General features: G+C 48.6%; 1 protein-coding gene across 1 annotated transcript in view; it reads left to right on the top strand.

Moving 5' to 3' along the window:
- The window catches only part of TSPAN4 (tetraspanin 4), a 597,345-nt gene that overhangs the window by 453,896 nt on the left and 126,816 nt on the right, over nucleotides 1-16,633 (top strand). Inside the window, 1 exon segment of the mRNA XM_029582420.1 lies at nucleotides 7,150-7,224. Coding sequence (XP_029438280.1) covers nucleotides 7,150-7,224 — 75 coding nt within the window.

Here is a 16,633-nt window from a genome sequence, read left to right as displayed (position 1 = left end):
TCTTAGGAGGAAGGTGTTCCAGGGCACCATTCTTCTTGTCTGCATCACTGCCTGCCAATTCTACATGAGCCAATACTCACAGGATATCTGGAAGCAGGTGCAGGAGGTGGCTGAGCAGCTACCTCAACAGCAGCACGACATCCTGATGTTGCTGGTGCACAAGAGTCTGGAGTGCAGGAAACAAGAGGTCTGTGTGACCAACAATGTTTTCGAGATGGCTTTGAGGGTTTCTGCAATAGGAATTGGCGCCCGCAGAATTGCATGGCTGTAGGTCTCTGATCTCAAACAAGAGGTACAGGAATGACTTGCTGACATGCAGTGTACTGAAGAGAATCTCTTCAGAGATAGGGTGAGGGATGCTGTGGCCCAAATCCAGGACCATCATGAAACCCTCCAACAATTATCTGCCAGTACACCGGACTTGTCCTCCTCCTCCAGGAGGCTGTCGAGGCTGGAGCCAAGGAAATCTTTCTTCCCCAAAGAAAGTACTATCCTCTGCCTCCTCGATCCCGTCAACACCATCAGAGCTCCCATGGCCATCCCAGGCAGCAGAGAGCTCCCAAGCTCCTGCCATCTCCTCAGTCAATTCCGGGGACAGGGTTTTGACTGGGCTGTAGGGAGCAAACACAGGTTGCCCGAACCCGGGACAATAGATCCTCCAGTCTGGGGCAGGCTGTGATTCTAAGTGAACCAGTTGCCCAGTGTAACCTTGGACCAGTGGGTTTTTTCCATCGACCACCAATTAAATCTATTGTGTGTCTTGCCAATTGCCCTCCATGCCCATATTGGGGGCCAGAAGCACATCAGGGGGTACTACGAACGGAGCTCTCCTCTCTCTTAATGACTAGAACAGTCAAGCACATGCAATCAGGGCAAAAGAGGGCGGAGACTCTACTCCAGGTACTTCCTGATTCCAAAGAGAACAGGAGGACTCCGTCCCATCTTAGACCTGAGGGCCTTGAACATGTTTCTAAAAAAAAAACCAAGTCACCTTCAAACCTACAGGTGCTCCTTCTCCTTCCTGCCTGCATGGCCCTGGAAGAAAAATGTTGCTGGAGCTTCGGCTGCATGCAAAAGAGGAGCAGTATTTGTGGCAGGGCTGCTGCGGATCCCACCTCGCAGGGTTCCAAGAAGAGGAAACCTGGTAACAGGGCTGCTACAGATCCCATCTCATGGCAGCCCGAGAAGAGGAGCCTGGTTGCAGGGCCACTGTGGATCCTACCTTGCAGCAGACTGTGAAGATCAGAGCTACCGCAGAGCCCATCTCGTGGCGATCCACGAAGAGGAAGCCCAGAGGCAAGATGGAGGCTGAGGCCCTGTGTGGGTATGAGAGTGATTTGAGAGACTGTGTGGGAGTGAGAGCCTGTATGTTCGGAGAGACAGCACGTGAGAGCCTGTGTATTTGTATGAGAGAGCATGTGAGAGTGAGAGAGCCTGTGTGTGTATGAGAGTGAGACAACATGTGAAAAAGAGAGACAGTGTGTATGTATGTATGAGAGAGACAGCATGTGAGAGTGAGAGCCTGTGTATGTATGTGAGAGAGAGACAGCGTGTGAAAATGAGAGCCTGAGTGTGTATGTGTGTGAGAAAGAGAGCCAGTGTGTGAGACTGAGAGCCATATGTGTTTGTATGTGTGTGTGTGTGTGTGTGAGAGCATATGAGAATGAGAACCTGAGTGTATGTTTGAGGGAGGAAGGAAAGAATACAGGTGGAGAGAGAAGAAACAGAAAAAAAGAGACCCTGTAAAAGGAATTGGCAAAAGACTAAGAAAGGGAAAGTGGGAAAGAAAAGGCTGTGACCAATCAAATTAGAAAACAATGATAGACAGCAAAGGCAAAAAAATACATAAATAATAATTTTGAAATTTTAGTGATTGACATATCTTATCTTTGGGAATGTGCAAAAGTAGCACTTACTCTATGCCAGTCTCCCGATGCATGAGATCAGCATGGAGAAACTGGAAGCCCTGCAAATATTTAATACCACGGGGCCTGCACAGAGGAGGCAGCAGAACGGGCTTCAGTGCCAGTAGCAGCAATCGGCACCTCCCCAATAGCCATGTGGCAGCAGTGACAGCGGCAGCAGAGGAACGAGAGAGGCTCTGAGATTGCTGGCAAAAGAAAGAGAGGGGGGGGGTCTGCCTTCAGTGTGTGCATTTGTATGAATGGGAGTCTGCCTTGGAGGGGGGGGGGGGTAAATGAATGGGTGCCTTCCTGGGGTCTGTGTTTGTGTGAGAATTAATGTGTGCATGCCTGAGGGGGGGGAGGAGCAGTGTGAGAAGGAATGGGAGCCTGCCTGGGTGCGTATGTGTGTGTGTATATAATGGAGCCAGTGAGGGTGAGAACTTATGTGTGTGTATGAGAATCCGGGGGAGTGAGAAAGGGTCTGAGAGTGTGTCTGTGTCTGTGAGAGAGAGAGGTTGTGGGTGTGTATCAGAGCGTGTATGTGACAGCGTATGTGTGAGAGAGAATGGACATGCGAGTATGTGTGAGAGAGAGGATAAAGTTTGTGTGCCCCCCTAACCCCCTAATCCTCAACAATCTCAAGATGACTGGAAATCAAGAGTTTTCAGGTATGGACAGAAGGGGCTTTTTAAAATTCTTATTAGTTTTAATTATTTGGTGTTTTTTAATGTGTCTGCTGTTTGAAATATTTTATTGGTGCTTGGGAAATTTTTATAAAATGTATATAATTTTAATTAATAAAAGATTCTCTATTTGTCAGTAGTTTTAAAATATTATTTTATTAATATGGTTTTACGATTATAATTGATGCTTTATGTTTCTTGATTTTATTTGTTTTATGAGGCATGATGGGTCTGTTTTTCCATGGTTATTTATGTATTTATTTATTTATTTTATTATTTTTATATACCGACATTTGATCTCAACTGAGATATCACATCGGTTTACATTCAGGTATTGTTATACACAGAATCTGGCTTCTTGGGGTTTCCGTTTCAGTTTTTGTCTAATTTGTGATCCTTTATTCTATATTTGGTGAGGGTCTGTCTCTGCTATGTGCATGTGACCATTCTCTAGCTTGAGAGTCTGTGTAGAGATCTATAACAATCGGGTTTGTTTTGTTTCCCCAGTAGGTGGTGTATTGGTATTCTAGGACCCAGTATAATATTTACCTGTTCTTTTTCACAGGTAGGCCTATTGTTGTTTGAGTCCTTGGTGTTACTACTTTGGCGTTACGATAGGTTTGCTATATAGATTTCGAGTGTCTTTTTTTTTGTGGGTTTTTGTGTTAGTTCACAATGTATCTGGCAGTGGAAGGTGTTTGTGCTGCTATTGCTGTGAGGTGATACCAGAATTTGAAAATATCTTTTTGTATGATGAGCTGTAAGGGAAACATCCAAGCTCCGTTTTTGGGGGAATTTCAGTGGATGCACAGAGTTACAGAACTGGAGGTGCAGGATTTATATTGACATTCTGTCCCTTTCTGTATACATTCCAGACTTCACTCTCATAGCCATATAGAATTAGTTGAATAAAGATATCAAATAATTTTAATAGCAGTTTTACCAGAAGTGTGAAACTAGCCAGCTTTATAAAACTATGCAGAAGACCCTTGGGACTTTCTTATTGATACTTTTTTATAGCCAATTTTAAAGCAGGGGGGCCATGCTGTGGAGGTGGGTGTGATGAGGAAATGTCATTTTGGCTTCCCCCCCAAATTTTTCAGTCTAGCTACTCCACTGATTTTCTGTGACCTTAAGCATTAGTACAAGAAGGATTGGGGGGGGGGGGGGGGGGGAAGGGCACTGCACAGACACATAAATGCATTGGCCCCTGGGCACTGGAGACCCTCGGTATTGCCGTTCTGTGCAGGTTATTCCCATGAGAGGTCTTGAACGAGTAGATGTGACTCGGTTATTTACACTTTCGAATAATAGAAGGACTAGGGGGCATTCCATGAAGTTAGCAAGTAGCACATTTAAGACTAATCGGAGAAAATTCTTTTTCACTCAACGCACAATAAAGCTCTGGAATTTGTTGCCAGAGGATGTGGTTAGTGCAGTTAGTGTAGCTGGGTTCAAAAAAGGTTTGGATAAGTTCTTGGAAGAGAAGTCCATTAACTGCTATTAATCAAGTTTACTTAGGGAATAGTCACTGCTATTAATTGCATCAGTAGCATGGGATCTTCTAGGTGTTTGGGTAATTGCCAGGTTCTTGTGGCCTGGTTTGGCCTCTGTTGGAAACAGGATGCTGGGCTTGATGGACCCTTGGTCTGACCCAGCATGGCAATTTCTTATGTTCTTATGTTCTTATGTGTTCTGTTAAGGGAAGTAACTGCTTGGCCTGGATCTTGACAACTTCCTGGATGAGGTGTGCAGGTCCATGGTGCTGGTGGAGAGCTGCTGCAGGGTCACCTGGTGGTCCCAGATTTGGGTCAGCGCATCCTTGACCTTATCTCAGAAGAGATTCTCTCCCCCACATTGCATGTCAGCGAGTCGCTCCTGCATCTCTGGTCTGATTTCCGAGGCCCACAGCCATACGAGTTTGTGGGCACCGATTCCCACTGCAGAGACCCTCAATGAAATTTTGAAAACATCGTAGGTCGAGCAGACCTCGTGTTTCCCACTCTCCAGGCCATTATGCACCAGCGTAAAAAAAAAACTATCTAGGATGCTAACATGAGAACTGGGGGGGTAAACCTGCATCGATTGTGCGAGACAGCGAAAAAAGAATTGTGAAAAAAGTAATTTCAGAAAAAGTAGGCCATGAAGTTGGCAAAGTGAGGCTGTCACCTGACCGTGGAAAAAAAGAGACTGGCGGGGACCCCGCATGGATGCCTGAGCATGCTCAGTGAGGCTCAGTGAAAGTTCTAGAAACTTTGACATGAGTTTTCCTTGCCGGACTCCATCTGATGATGTCACCAGTGTCTGAAAACAGCCATCCTGCTTGTCCTTGGAGAATCTGCCAGCCTGGAAGGAGAGAGAAATCCATTCCAGCAGAATATTATGAGAATTGAAAGTGGGCAAAACTTCTCAACCCTATGAAAGGAGAGTTGTGTTTTGTGCACAAGTACAGCACCCGAGCGTTCCCGTGGTGAGCCGAGGATAATATCCTGTTAGATATAACCAGCTGGGTGGGAAGCAATTGTGATGGAAGAGAGAAAGGCGTTACCTATACAGAAACGTCTACCTTGCACTTCTATATTCAGATTGTGTGGCGCACTGCCATCTAACCCAGACGAACAAATAAATTGTATACAGGCTGCTCTACCTATTTTTCTGCATTTTACCTCCAGTAAAAGGAAATAACTCTTTCAGAACCAAACGTTACAGTTTGTTATTTGGGAAGACCCTGAGGGTAGGCCAAAGGGTTGCGTACACCAAGGGGAGGATTTTAAAACCCCTGCGCACGTAAATCCGGCACCGGCGCGCCTATTTTGCATAGGCCGCCGGCGAGCTTAAAGCCCCGGGACGCGCGTAAGTCCCGGGGCTTTCGAAACGGGGAGGGAGGGGCGTGTCCGGGGGCGTTCCCGAAACAACGCAGCGTTTCGGGGGCGGGCCTGGGGGCGTGGTGCTGGCCTGGGGGCCCGGGGGCGTGGTCGAGGCCTCTGGACCACGCCCCTGGGACCGGAGGACGGAGCGGGGCTGCCGGCGACGCGCGCAAAGTTACGCCTGCTTTCAGCCGGTGGCGCGAACAAAAGTACCGGCGCGCGTATTGTTTTAAAATCCGCCCCCAAGGATCTTGGAGATAATCCTCGTTCATCCCCTCTCCCTGTCTCATGGTAAATAGCAAGCATGGGCTTCATTTGTTTCAGAACACTATCTGTGACGGCTGCAGCAGCTTCCAGAATGAGCTTTCCCCATTGCCCAGTTGACATTATTAGATAGTGATAGGAGACGTGCCGCTCTGGGAGGTCAGCCTAGCAGACAGGTGCAGTGGCCCGGAACTGGATTAAGATAGGTTTTAATATTTGGGTCACTCCAACACATCTTTCATCCCCCTAAGCCGGGAATTAGCCTTCACAGGAGATGCTGCTGGTCAGAGGCACTGAAGCATTCTTGCTGCATGATTGTATTATGATGGAATGGGGCACATTTAGCTCTTCATTTCTCATGACTTTTTATTTATCGTGAATGTTTGTAAGTTCAAAGGCATTGTGAGCCCTCATAAATAAGGAAAACCACTCTCACCATGGGAGTTTCATTTTGGGAGGTTTAACTATGAAGTCTATTAATGCTGATTGGCTTTAAGCTGTGATGGCACTGAACATGTGACTGTAAATAAAGCCAGGGCCCTGCTATTGGGAGGGGGGAGGGGAGGGGTGAGATGGCTGGAGGGACATCCTAAAGTCTCACAGACAGGATGGGGGTCAGAGAGAAGTGAAGGAGGCGGGTGGAGAGGCTGAGAGGCAGATGGGTGACGGAGAAGCTAAATGAAACTGGGAAAAAAAAAAGGAAAAAGACCCAAGCGGAAGAAAAAATGAAAAAAGCAGAATCAGAACGAGAACAGCAGAAATTGAGAATCTTTATTCATATTTGAAAGGAAAGGTTTTGGTTTTTTTTTAAAAGAACCCCGAAAATAAAGTACATCAAAAGAAGCTCATGTCACTGTGAGTGAAAAATATTTTTCTTTAAAAGTTTGAATCAAGTACACGTTGGACTGTGTGGAGTAGCAGCCTAAGGCTGTGAAGCAGCAAAGCCAGGGTTCGGCCCTCCTTGTGACCTTGGACAAGCCTCTTCATCCTCTGTTGCCTCAGGTACAAACGTAGGGCCTACAGTACCTGAATGTGATCTGCTTTGAAGTGTCACGAAAGTCAGACTATAAATACAGATATTAAATTAAACTACATGTTGGTTTGAAAGATGTGCACACCCCGAATCATGCCACACAGTGGGGAAACCATTAGTGACTGTATTACCGGGGACTCAAACTCAACATATGCAAGCCAAGGGCATATTCATGTGTGTGTGTGTATTTATTTAAAGATTTATTACTCGCCTTAGCACGGCCCACACTCAAGAAGAGCAACAAGCAGAATTATCAACAAAGCAAATTTCGTAAATATAAAACCAGTCTGAAAAGCGAAGACCCAAAATGTCAGGAGTGTATCTACGGTGTATGTTTATATCATGCAGCTTTAGCAGCTTCTGATGCATTTCTCTTTCTCTCTGTTTTCTTTTGCCAGTTTTTCATCCTGCTATTAATTATATTCCTTTTGGAACTCATCGTGGTGATCCTATTTTTCGTATACACAGATAAGGTAACAATGCACGTTTATATTTCCCTCTTTGGCCAGCCTTGACTTTTCACTTGTATTTTTTAAATGAATAGATCATGAAGCCCTGCACGTCCCTCCTCCCCTCCATCAATGGCATTCCCTAGGACAGAGGTTTCTGGAGCATCCCACGTACAATGCAGGTGCAGCTCTCCTAGTCTCAGCTGCACGTTGGGTTTTGTCTTAAGCAGATGCTCTTGTTTGCTGGCTAGAATTGCTTCTTTTACTCTCTCACTCGTGTTTTTTTGTATCTGACTCCTCTCTGGCATCAACTCCTGATGCAGGCACTCCTCAAAGCTTGTTCTCAATGTGGTAGAGACCCCCATAACATTGCTTTCCTATCCTTTCATATGGGAATTAAACTGGGCCATCTGACTGGCCAGAAACCTTTTTTTTCTAAAGAAAGCTGCCCCGTCTGTGTACTGTGCAGCATCTTAAAAGTCTACCATTCAGTCAGTATTGAAATCCTTGAAGTGGCTCCACCTCTATTTCCCTACACATATCTCTATGCAGAATCACTGGAACAGAAGTCGCATGTTAATGAGGGAAAAATGAAGGCTGAACCTATCTGAGGAAGAAGCCTTGTTCACTCAGAAATACCTGAAGTTAAATTTGCTGTGAGGTTGTCTATCACGCCCTCTCTCTTATTTCTCAGAGATAGACTGCAACAGAAGCCAAGGCAGTCCTAACACAACAGATTAAAGGAGGCAAACAAAAACAACAAATTAGTAGCGGTGACTGGGGGGTGCCTGTAATTTGTTTTGTAACTGAACCAGGAAAGAAATCATGTAATAAAATTCTTAGGTGTGATATCACAATGCTACCTCTAGATAACATTTTAGAGAATACTAGGGTGGAGGTGGCTGTCATGGTATATGTGGGTATCAATGACATAGGAAGGAGGGAGGTTCTAAAAGCCAAGTTTAGGCTTATAAGTAGGAGATTATAGTTATGAGGCCTGGTTCAGCACTTTGTACCTCCTGCCAGAAGAGGGCCTTGGTGGGCCTCTTGGGTACTTTGGTTAGTCCTCCCAGCTATATGCCCCACACTCTCTGCTAGTGGCCATCTTGTTCTTATCTAGACACTCTAGTTAGCCCTCCCAGCTCTGTAGTCCACACTTCCTGCTGGTGGCGTCTTGTTCCTGTTTGGACACAGTTATATTCCAGTATTGCAGGCTTACAATCTACACTTCACCAGAGCTTGATCCTACTTATAGTTTTATGTTTGGTCCTAGTCTTGGGCCTCTGTTTTGTTTTCCTGTTTATTCCTAGATTGCTTTGTGTATCTTGTGTTCCTGCAATGATCCTACACTGCTTCTGTGGGTGCCACCAGCACTTGAGGACTCAATCCAAGGGAAGATGGCTATAATAGGCAGAATATCTCCTGCTCCTGCTCCAGTCAGAATCTATGTGTCCTCTGCTCACTCCTGATTTTGGGGGGTCTCACCTCTGGGTGACTATGCCATCACAAAAAATCAAGAAACTCGAGGTCACGTGGGGTGATGTGCTGAGGAGGACGTGTTTCTCACCAGCTCCGGCCACCCCGCTGCTCACACACTGGGAATAACGGCACTATCTGGCTAGAACCACCACTTTTTGGCACTCACTGCTTCCGGCTTATGTCGATTGTGCGATATATGCAGAAATCTCCGCTTCCTATGGCTTCCAGGAGCACAAAAAAGGATAAAGATCGCAGCAAGCCGGGAGACCCTAAAATGGCGGCGGCGCCCAGCGACCCGGATTCGGAGCCGGCGACCCCCCTTACTGTGGCGCTCCTGCGGGAAACGATTGCCGGCACCCTGGATGAAAAGCTAGCCGGCATTCACTCTAAGCTGGCGGAGGTGAGTGCTGCAATGTCGGAGCTGGGGCCGCGGATCGACCAGGCGGAAGGCCGGATCTCGGCCGCTGAGGACGAAATGGCGGCGGCGCAGGTGACGATTCAGAAACACGAGGCGGAACTAAAGGCTCTGACAGACAAACTAGACGACCTAGAAAACCGATCGCGACGGGCGAATTTGCGGTTCCTGGGCCTCCCAGAAGTGGTTGACGAACAGGGCTTGGGTCCCTTCCTTGAGGAATGGCTACCAGCGGCAGTGGGGCTTCCGGACCTTCAGGGCCTGTTCCATATCGAGCGGGCCCACAGGATCGGCCCCAAACGGAACGCGGAGCAACGCCCTAGAATAGCCATAGCTAAGGTGCTCAATGCGGCGCATCAGCAAAAGATCTGGATGGCTTTTAGGGCTAAAAAGGAGCTGATTTATAAAAATCACAAGATTCGCCTCACTCAGGACTATTCGGCTCGGGTGACCCAATTGCGGCGCCAGTTTTCCCCGACTTGTTCCCGCTTAGTGGACATGAATATCAAATTCGCTCTGCAATTCCCGGCTATATTAAAAGTATGGAAGGATGGGAAGATTTACTCATTCAACACACCGGAGGAAGCTCAGACACTCTTCCCCAAGTGATTCATAGGGAGCTGGAACGCATGCCTCAGGCCGGAGGGCCAAGCAAGCGGGAGACTTTCCTCAATGTGGTGGTTCTTCCTTTTTTATTTTTGTTTTTCTAAGCTTAAACGATGTAGTTCACGGTTTGATGGTGTTTACCGGATTCCTAACGGACTCATTTTTATGGGACTGTTGTTGGCTCAGCCGGAGTGAGTTACAATGAGTACGTGCCCTGGTGGCGTCGGCGGGGGCCCTAGGGGAACGTGAACGATCTTGATGTTGATGTCGGAGATTCCACGCCGGCGGTCTCCCTTGGGGCCCCTGGGCGCTGTGACCCGGACGCGGAGCGGCTCGGTCGGGGAGTGCTTATCCGGATGGGCGAGCGGACGGGACCCGAGGACGGAACAACTGGAGCGGCGGGGTGCCCGTACATCCTATACGGGCCCGACTCTTCGCCAGGAGCGAGGAGTACTGTTGGAGGACTTGTTGTTTGATTGGGGGGTTGGGGATCGGGGTGGGACAGTGGGCAGATAGTGAGCGAACGTGACTGGAGTGTATGTGTGGGTGGTATGGGGGAGGGAGTGTGTGGGGGGTTAGTTTGGGGGGGGATGGATGTAGCGGGGGGGTGGGGAGGGGGGCTGCAGGGAGTTTGGGGTAGGGAGGGGGTGGGTGAGGGGGATGCAAGGGGGAAGGGGGGAGGGTGCAGAGAACGCTTGGCTGTTGGGGTTACTGTATATTGTGGTCTTGGCTTTTACACAGATGTTGCTATGCTTGCTGTTCATGTCACTTGCATGCTCCTGGGGGAGGTACCGATACATCCGCTTTGGGTGGCGTCACGGGGGGGGGGGCTCAGCTGGGAGGTCCCCTCGCTGGTTGTGATGTATGCCTTGATAATTCCTTACTCTCTTGGATAATCAGAGATGGTTAAACTCATATCTTGGAATGTAAACGGCCTGGGGACGCCGATAAAACGTAAGAAAGTACTGTCCTATCTCAGACGGCTTCAGGCGGACATCGCCTGTATCCAGGAAACACACCTTAATGACACTGAGAGCGCCAAGCTTCGCAGGGACTGGGTGGGCACCTGTGTCTACGCCCCCGCAGTCCATAGGAAGGCGGGGGTGGCTATCCTTATTCACAAGTCTTGTAACTTTGTAGTTTCTCATGCCATCACTGACCCAGAAGGCAGGTTTATCATTTTGCAGGGACTTTGGAGTCAGACACCGGTTACTATCTGCAACGTATATGCTCCCAATGACTACACGCACGCATTCTTTGAGGACTTGAGTAACAAACTGCATACACATACCCGGGGTACACTATATGTAGCGGGCGACTTTAACTGTGTACATGATCCCTCCTTAGACAGAAGCCCAGCACCTGTGTCTACCCCGGGGAGGAGGCGGAAGGGGATCGCCTATTTGTGCCATCACTTACAGCTTCTCGATGTCTGGCGTACATTACACTCTACCGAACGAGACTATACTCATATCTCCAGGGCTCACGGGTCGCTGGCGCGTATCGACTACATTCTTCTCTCCCAAGAACGGTTTTTCCAAGTCGCCACTGCGGTTATAGAAACTCAAGCTATTTCAGATCACGCACCGGTGTCCATCACTCTTACCTCTCACTCGTCTGTGCCAAAAGTACGCCTTTGGAGGTTCCCGGCTTATCTTAAGGACGATACCCGATTCCAAGCTTTCTTAAAAACTAAATGGACGGAATATGCTCGCAATAACCAGCAACACGTCGGTCAACCCCAGCTCTTTTGGGAGGCTGGGAAGGCGGTGCTTCGGGGCGAAATCATAGCGTATGTTCACAGCCGAAAAAAACAATTAAATCAGGATATCCTTCACCTTGAAACCCAACTGAATCAGGCAAAAACAGTGTTAAACCGACACAATACGGCGGCAAACCGGTCGGGATTTTATGGGGTATTGGGCCGTCTGAATACATTATTAGACCTCCGAACTAAACATTACCTCCAAAAGGGGCAACAAACACTATTTCAGTTTGGGAACAAACCTAGTAGGTTACTGGCTAACCTGGTCAAGATTCAGAAGCCTAGATCGATCATCCCTACCCTGACCACCCCTTCTGGGGCAACGGCCCATACAGAATCGGAAATTTGTGAGGTTTTCAGGCAATTTTATGCTACCCTATATGCTTCTGAAACCCCGGAGGGACAGGCGGAGGAGGAGCTCTTTTTTCAGGACTTGCCCCTGCCTTCGCTGACGGCTTCGCAGCGTGAATTCTTGAATCGCCCCCTGCGGACTTACGAGATAACCCAAGTTATTTCGGCCGCTGCAGCCGGGAAATCCCCAGGGCCCGACGGGCTCTCCTATGACTTCTACAAGATTCTCCTCTCTTTCATTGGTACACCCTTGACGCGGTATTTCATTGATGGCCTTGCCACCCAGGGTTTCTCTTCTCGCTTTACTGAAGCGCATATTGTGGTTCTTCCTAAGCCGGGCAGGGATCTGACTAGCCCTTCTTCCTTCCGGCCGATCTCTCTCTTGAACTGTGATCAGTAAATCCTGGCCAAGGTCTTGGCGAACCGATTGGGTATCTTTCTCTCTCATCTGATCTCGCCCCATCAGACGGGATTTATCCGTGGACGCAAACCTCAGGTCAATATCATAAAATTACTTACCGCTATGACTATCTGCCAAACACAGGAGATCCCTGCCCTGGCTATCGGCTTCGACTCGGAGAAGGCCTTCGACCGGGTGGCGTGGCCTTACTTGTTTTCGGTGTTACAGCGGTTTGGCATACGCGGGGATTTTCTTCTTTATATTTTGCTTCTATACGATAACCCAACCTCCTATATCTTAGCAAACGGCTGCCTCTCGGACGCGGTGGACGTTCGGCGGGGGGTTCGTCAGGGGTGCCCTCTTTCCCCGTTGCTGTATATCTTATCGATTGATCCTTTACTGCGTAAGATCGCTGCTTGTCCCCAGGTGAAGGGTTTTGGTGGGCCCCGCCATGTTTTCAAAATAGCTGCTTTCGCAGATGATCTTTTAATGTTTGTTACACAGCCTCAACGTTCTTTACCTGTGATCTTAGATATTCTGCAGGACTTTGGGTGTTTTGCGGGCTTGCGGATCAATCAAGACAAGTCGGAGGCTTTAGACGTTACCGGGACCATGTGTTCGACCTGGGTGGGTGGTTTTCCCCTTCGATGGGTGTCGGATCACCTTAAATATTTGGGCATACGGATCCCCGTCCGGTTGCATAACTTCTACAACGTTAATATAACACCGCTGCTGAAGTACACCACGGCCGCGCTGAGGGGGTGGACTTCCCTCCCTTTGTCCTTAGTGGGGCGCATACACCTTTTCAAAATGGTTGTCCTCCCCAAATGGCTCTACACTATTCAGATGGCCCCACTTTGGATAAAAAAACGGGACCACACTACACTTCTTCAGACATTGCGCAAGTTTTTGTGGCGAGGCAGGAGGGCGCGATTACCCATGGCCGTGCTCATGGGGCCTCGGGAGGAGGGGGGCTTGGGCTGTCCGAATTTGGCGCTGTACAACCTCGCTTGTGGGTTACGATATGTTAAGGACTGGCTCTTTGCCACGGCGACTTTTACCCCACATCCCTGCCTCCTAGAGTGGTTTGGCGTCTCTTCGTTAAATCCGCTCATCCACTTGGATGCGCGTCTGCTCCCCACCCGCCTTAAGCCACAGGTGGTTTTGAGTACATGTCGGGAAACCTGGAAACTGTTCTGCAAGTTGGGAGGCATTCAGGGTACTCTCACCTCATGCATCACCATTGCGGGCCATGACTTGTTTCCCCCGGGGAAAACAGGGAGTTCTTTCGTTCGCTGGAACCGCCTGGGACTCACCTACATTTTTGACCTCTATGAGGGAGTGACCGGGGATCTCCTTTCCTTTGCCTCTCTTAAACAGCGTTTCTCTCTGCCCGACACAGACCTCTACGCGTACCATCAAGTATTCCACTTCCTTAAGTCTAAAAAGGCCCTGCTCGCAGACACCCCGGCGGTTCGACGTCTCAGGGACATTGTTCAGGTGGGAAGGAGGGGCCCACCGGCCATCTCTTATTACTATAAAGAATCAATTCACCTGGCCGACCCGCACGCTGTAGAATCCTGCTATGCGAAGTGGACACCGTGGGCTCTTTTTTCCCTCACCCTCTCTGAATTTAAACAATGCTTCATGGATTTAGCTGTGCTGTCAGATAATATTGGGGTAGATTTTCAGAGCCCTGCTCGCCTAAATCCGCCCAAAACCGGGCGGATTTAGGCGAGCAGGGCCCTGCGCGCCGGGAAGCCTATTTTACATAGGCCTCCCGGCGCGCGCAGAGCCCCGGGACTCGCGTACGTCCCGGGGTTTTCGGAGGGGGGCGTGTCGGGGGCGTGTTGGGGGCGGGCCCGGTCGACGCGGCGTTTCGGGGGCGTGTCGGCCGCGTTTTGGGGGCGGGTACGGGGCGTGGCTACGGCCCGGGGGCGTGGCCGCGCCCTCCGTACCCGCCCCCAGGTCGCGGCCCGGCGCGCAGCAGGCCCGCTGGCGCGCGGGGATTTACGTCTCCCTCCGGGAGGCGTAAATCCCCCGACAACGGTAAGGGGGGGGTGTAGACAGGGCCGGGTGGGTGGGTTAGGTAGGGGAAGGGAGGGTAAGGTGAGGGGAGGGCAAAGGAAAGTTCCCTCCGAGGCCGCTCCGATTTCGGAGCGGCCTTGGAGGGAACGGGGGGAGGCAGCGCGGCTCGGCGCGCGCAGGCTATACAAAATCGATAGCCTTGCGCGCGCCGATCCAGGATTTTAGTGGATACGCGCGGCTCCGCGCGTATCTACTAAAATCCAGCGTACTTTTGCTTGAGTCTGATGCGCAAGCAAAAGTAGGCTGTTCGCGCGCCTCTTAAAATCTACCCCATTATATTGCGAGAGACACAGTACAAGTTTCTTTGGCACTGTTATATCACGCCCCAACGGGCTTACCAAATGAACATTACTACATCCCCCCAATGCCCAAAATGCGCAGCGGGTCCTGCCTCGTACTTTCACTGTTTTTGGGATTGTGGTGTGGTACTCCGATTCTGGCGCCAGGTGCGTGCTACCTGCTCCGCTATCTTAAAAACCAAATTGCCACTCCATCCGCATCTTTGGCTGTTTGGGTCGGATGCTCCGGCTTTGGTGTCGTTTTCCGTTACCCGGAAACTTTTTGTGGCTAAAGCTGGTCTAGTGGGGAAGAGGATAATTTTGGCTGCCTGGCTTCAGACGAGCTCTCCCAGTTATGAAATGTGGTTCAAACGCCTGGTAAACTTGTGTTCCATGGAACATGCCCTGCTGACAGCAGCTACGCCAAAGAGGCTTGTACTTACCTCAAAAGTTTGGGCTGCCTTTACTGTTTATTTAGGACCGCACACTGGCCGGGTGCCTGACCCCTGGCGCAAGGACACTGAAGACGATCGAGTCGGTGCCGACCTGTAAAAATTGGTATTTGGTATTTGATGTAAGCATAGCTCTCCACATCGCCCCTTGGGGCGCCCCATGGGCTGGCGATGGATGGGGGGGGGATGGGGGGGGGGGGGGGGGGGTAAATTTGTTGGGCTAGTTATCTGGATTTCTGTTTGGCACTGTTGCTACAGTTGCTGTATGAGTTCTGTTTTATGCTGTTGTCATTACAAAATGTTAATAAACATATTTTCAAAAAAAAAAAAAATCAAGAAACTCCATGGTAGAATTCTCAGAAATTCTCCCAGTTCAACACAGGCTGAGCTCCATTGTTTCAATGTGTGGATGAGACAATGGCGCAGGGAGGAGGGCTGTGGATTTTCAGGAACTGGAGATCATTTATTGAGTAAGTGAGACCCTGTTCCAATGGGATGGCATCCACATTAACTATGATGGCACCTGGCTGCTGGTACTAAGAGTTAAAATGGAGATAGAACAACTTTTAAACTAGATCATCAGGAAAATTGAGAGCCGCCAAAAGCATATGGTTCAAAGTTAAGGCTCTTCAAAAGATATTGTTAAAACAGGAAAGTTAGAGTATCTCGATAGAGAGCTAAGGGCAGAGGTAGCTCAGGTAGCTTTAAATGCAAAGCATGAATGATTCCAAATTACCTATATCAATTGCTAATAATCAGGTTGTGAATAGAAATAAAAAGCATAGATTTAGTTGTCTATATCCAAATGTTAGAAGTCTAGAAAATTGGAGAGAAAGAATGTATGATTCTAAAAGAAGATATAGACATTATAGGCATCTCAGAGAACTGATAAAGAAAGAATGACCAATAGGACACTGTGATACAAATTATCTCAAAATGACAGGGCAGATTGAGTTGGTGGTGGGGTGATGCAATATGCTTTGAGAGCTCCTTCTGAAGTGACCAGGGGATCCCCAAGGAATTTCTGTTCTCTAGAGGTGTTGGATGGGCTGTAGGTATTATGAAGGGATGACTAGGTGTGTCATTTTAGATATGAACCATTGCTTTTGTAGCTGGATTAGTAACTTTGTCCTCCCAGAGCATAAGAACATGCCACACTGGGTCAGACCAAGGGTCCATCAAGCCCAGCATCCTGTCTCCAACAGTGGCCAATACAGGCCATAAGAACCTGACAAGTTCCCAGTTATTGGAGCGAGTGGGGTTAGTCTGAGTTCTGCTCCAGATTATTGTTGTATTTATCTTTTGTTTGTGTTTTAGATGAATGATGCATTATTTGTATTTTCAATCATTATGCTGTATTTTGATTATTTATAGCATTATTTTATTGCATTATTGCACCAACAGACATTGATCCCTTTGTACAAAATTTTTTTCCTTCGTCTTGTATATTGGAAACCATAAAAAAAACTTGCTTTCTCTTCTGTCACTTCCGTAGAATATTTCATGTGGCATTGCTGTTCTATCTCTTCTATACTTATCTCTGTCTGACTTCACCAGTGGCAGATGAAAAGGAACACGCTGAAAGCAGAGGCGCAGAGT

This window comes from Rhinatrema bivittatum, chromosome 17, assembly GCF_901001135.1.
Source record: "Rhinatrema bivittatum chromosome 17, aRhiBiv1.1, whole genome shotgun sequence".
Lineage (NCBI taxonomy): Eukaryota > Metazoa > Chordata > Amphibia > Gymnophiona > Rhinatrematidae > Rhinatrema > Rhinatrema bivittatum.
This window is presented reverse-complemented; position numbering and strand designations above follow the sequence as displayed.